Source organism: Fragaria vesca, linkage group LG6, assembly GCF_000184155.1.
Source record: "Fragaria vesca subsp. vesca linkage group LG6, FraVesHawaii_1.0, whole genome shotgun sequence".
Classification (NCBI taxonomy): Eukaryota; Viridiplantae; Streptophyta; class Magnoliopsida; order Rosales; family Rosaceae; genus Fragaria; species Fragaria vesca.
The window spans coordinates 20,869,695-20,872,719 of NC_020496.1; the positions used below are offsets into that span (position 1 = coordinate 20,869,695).

The 3,025-nt window shown below is 38.5% G+C and overlaps 1 protein-coding gene across 1 annotated transcript; it reads right to left on the bottom strand.

The window, feature by feature from the left end:
• Positions 1-1,303: 1,303 nt before the first annotated feature.
• On the bottom strand, positions 1,304-2,461 carry LOC101301312 (transcription factor TT2-like). The gene is made up of 3 exons (XM_004303419.1): positions 2,326-2,461; positions 2,048-2,177; positions 1,304-1,724 (listed from the first exon to the last, which is right to left on the bottom strand). The coding sequence occupies exons 1-3, from the start codon at positions 2,459-2,461 to the stop codon at positions 1,304-1,306; spliced, it is 687 nt and encodes a 228-aa protein (XP_004303467.1).
• Positions 2,462-3,025: the final 564 nt, after the last annotated feature.

Genomic DNA, 3,025 nt, shown 5'->3' on the forward strand with positions numbered 1-3,025 from the left:
ATTATGCCCAACTACACAAGAGGAGAAAGACAAGATGGCAGGTATCCCTTACTCATCAGCTGTTGGTAGTCTTATGTATGTCATGGTATGTACTCGTCCAGATATTGCTCATGCAGTTGGAGTTGTTAGAAGATATTTATCTAACCCTGGCAGAGAGCATTGGGACGCTGTTAAGTGGATACTCAAATATTTGAGGGGCACCTCAAAGTTGTGCTTGTCTTTTGGTAGATCCGAACCCGTTTTGGAGGGTTTCACAGATGCAGATTTAGCTGGGGACCTTGATAACAGAAAGTCCACTTTTGGGTACTTATTTACATTTTGTGGGGGAGCTGTATCACGGCAGTCCAAGTTACAGAAGTGTGTTGCCTTATCCACCACTGAGTCCGAGTACATAGCGGCAAACGAAGTAGGCAAGGAAATGATATGGCTGCAAAGGTTCATTCAGGAGTTGGGTGTGAAGCAAGAAAGGTATGTGGTGTATTGTGATTGTCAGAGTGCAATTCACTTGAGTAAAAATTCAGTTTATCACCCTCGTACTAGCACATTGATCTACGTTATCATTGGATACGAGATGTAGTGTCAAAGAAGTTTTTGCAGTTGAGGAAAATTCACACCAACAAGAATACTTCAGATATGTTGACTAAGGTTGTGCCACAACAGAAGTTTGAGTATTGCAGCAAGTCCGCTGGGATGGACTTCAAATAGAAGTCTTGCCGCGTATTTCCCTGGGTTGGTCTGGAGGGAGAGATTGTTATAATATCCAGACCAAAATAAATAAAATAGTAATGAAAGGTTTCATGAGTTACACAAGGTTACATGAGTTACACAAAGAACATGGATGGTTTTGGAGTTATAGTCAAGGCATGAGTTACATGAAGATTCATGAAGTACCATTTATTGAGAGAGCACTAATGAGAGGTCTAGATGATTCCTCCTTAGCCTATAAAAGGAGAGTTATTTGCTCATTCCATGCATCTCATCCATCTTCTAAGTAGAGAAGAGTGTTCACTCCAAGTTGAGAGTGTAGAGTAGTTCCATTATATTATTTTTCCCAACACAAAAAGGGGGGTGGAGTTGGATTGCTTTATAAACTAAGCCATGAAAGCCTCGTAACTTTTACTCTTTGTAAGATCAAAATACCAATGGCAGTTGCAAACACAGAAAAAACTTTTGGTTGAAGGATTTATAATAAGAATCTAGGACCCAAAGCTGCTTCAAGAAGACAACTGTGTATTCCTGCCTGATTAGTTAGCACTCCTGCAAGTACAAGAAGCTTTACCAACAACTATCAGGAATACGAATTTTATAACTCTAAATGACCGATGTCTGCACCATTCGTGCAGTCGACGACCATGGTATTCAATTCACAAAGCTTAGAGAAGTCAGTATGAAGAAACTCAGATATGCTAAGTTGTCCTGCATTTAGATCCATTATGAAGTTCCATGCCATATCACTTTCACCGGTGGTGGTCGGCAAGAATCCATCACCAGAATCTGATTCTGTCCTTTCAACTCCAGAGAGAAATGGTTGTTCTGCTGATTCATTTCTGGTGCTGCTTGTTGATCTGATTTCATTGTTGGTCAAATAAGGGTCCTTGATGGTTTTCCTCTCATTTCTAGACCGTCTTGAGCTGTTTTCCTGTTTCTTCCTTAAGGTAGAATTCCAGTAGTTCTTTATCTCATTGTCTGTTCGCCCTGGAAGCCTTCCGGCTATCAGTGACCATCTACAAATACCAGAAAGTAAAAAACATATAATTCAACACTAGAGCTAACTTTTTTTTTGATAAGAACACCAGTGCTAACTACTGGATGAAACTTATAAAGTTTATATACTCGTTGTAACTTTACATGAAAGTTTATATACTCATTGTCTGTCGCACCTTAGTTACTAGCAGTGGTTATTACTTATTTACAATGAGGAGTTCGATCTTCTGCCATCTATAGCCTAGTAAATAGAAGGAAATTAACCTGCTTTTGGTATGCCATATCGATCAGAATGGTAGAATTTTCAAAATGAAGTCTGTCAAGGTTCAAGGGCAGCAAGTACCTGTTGCCTAAGAGTTTATGAAGCCTAATGATGAGCTCTTCTTCATCCTCTGTAATGTTTCCTCTCTTGATATCAGGCCTCAGATAATTCAACCACCTTAGCCTGCAACTCTTTCCACATCTCTTCAGACCTGCAACCAACAATGTATTATGTTTTCACATAGATAATCGATACTCAACCAACAATGCATTACATTAGAATGAGGAGTTATTCTGCCATTTTCATACTTGAGAAAGAAGCTGTATTCATAGTACTGATTACTGAAAGCGAATTCTCACCTGTTTCCCTCGACATTTTCCCCCATTTCCCTTCACCGTTCTCTTTGACATAGTCTCTCAGAACCTGATCTTCATGAGCAGTCCAGGCCCCTTTGTTTGCTCCCTCCTTATCACAACGAGAGCTGCTTCTTCCCATCTCTCAGTACTCCTGTTCTTGTTTGTCTCTCTTTTTCTCTATCCCTTACTTACAGAATTGCACGTTATTTTGAGCAGTGTTTGCGAGTGACTCATTTTATTGCTGTTTTCTGGTATTCAACCTAATCCTTTATTATAAGACTGCTTAGAAATCTGTGAATTAAACTTTCATCTCTTTAACAACGTGGTTGGAATCAAAATAAAGAACTGAACTAAATGCCAAGGTCGTGTCATACTATTTTAAGAATTCCAGTGTGATATTACTAATGTATGCATGTTCATCATCGATACGTGTTCAACTGGTGTTTATAAGAATGAAAATACTTTGATTCTCTGCATAATTTTGATCTTCCCTCGTTGATTTGATACATATAAAACCAAAACTCATGACATGTTTCTGTAAAGTTTCATCACATGTGTGCGCTTTCGTATCAGATCAAGTAGAAAGTAGAAACCAGAAGTCTGGAAGTATATATTATTTGGTCAAACAGAGAATCTAGATTAGAGAATATAACTGTGACGTTACCCTAATTTTCTTCATAATACAAAATTATGAATCAAATTG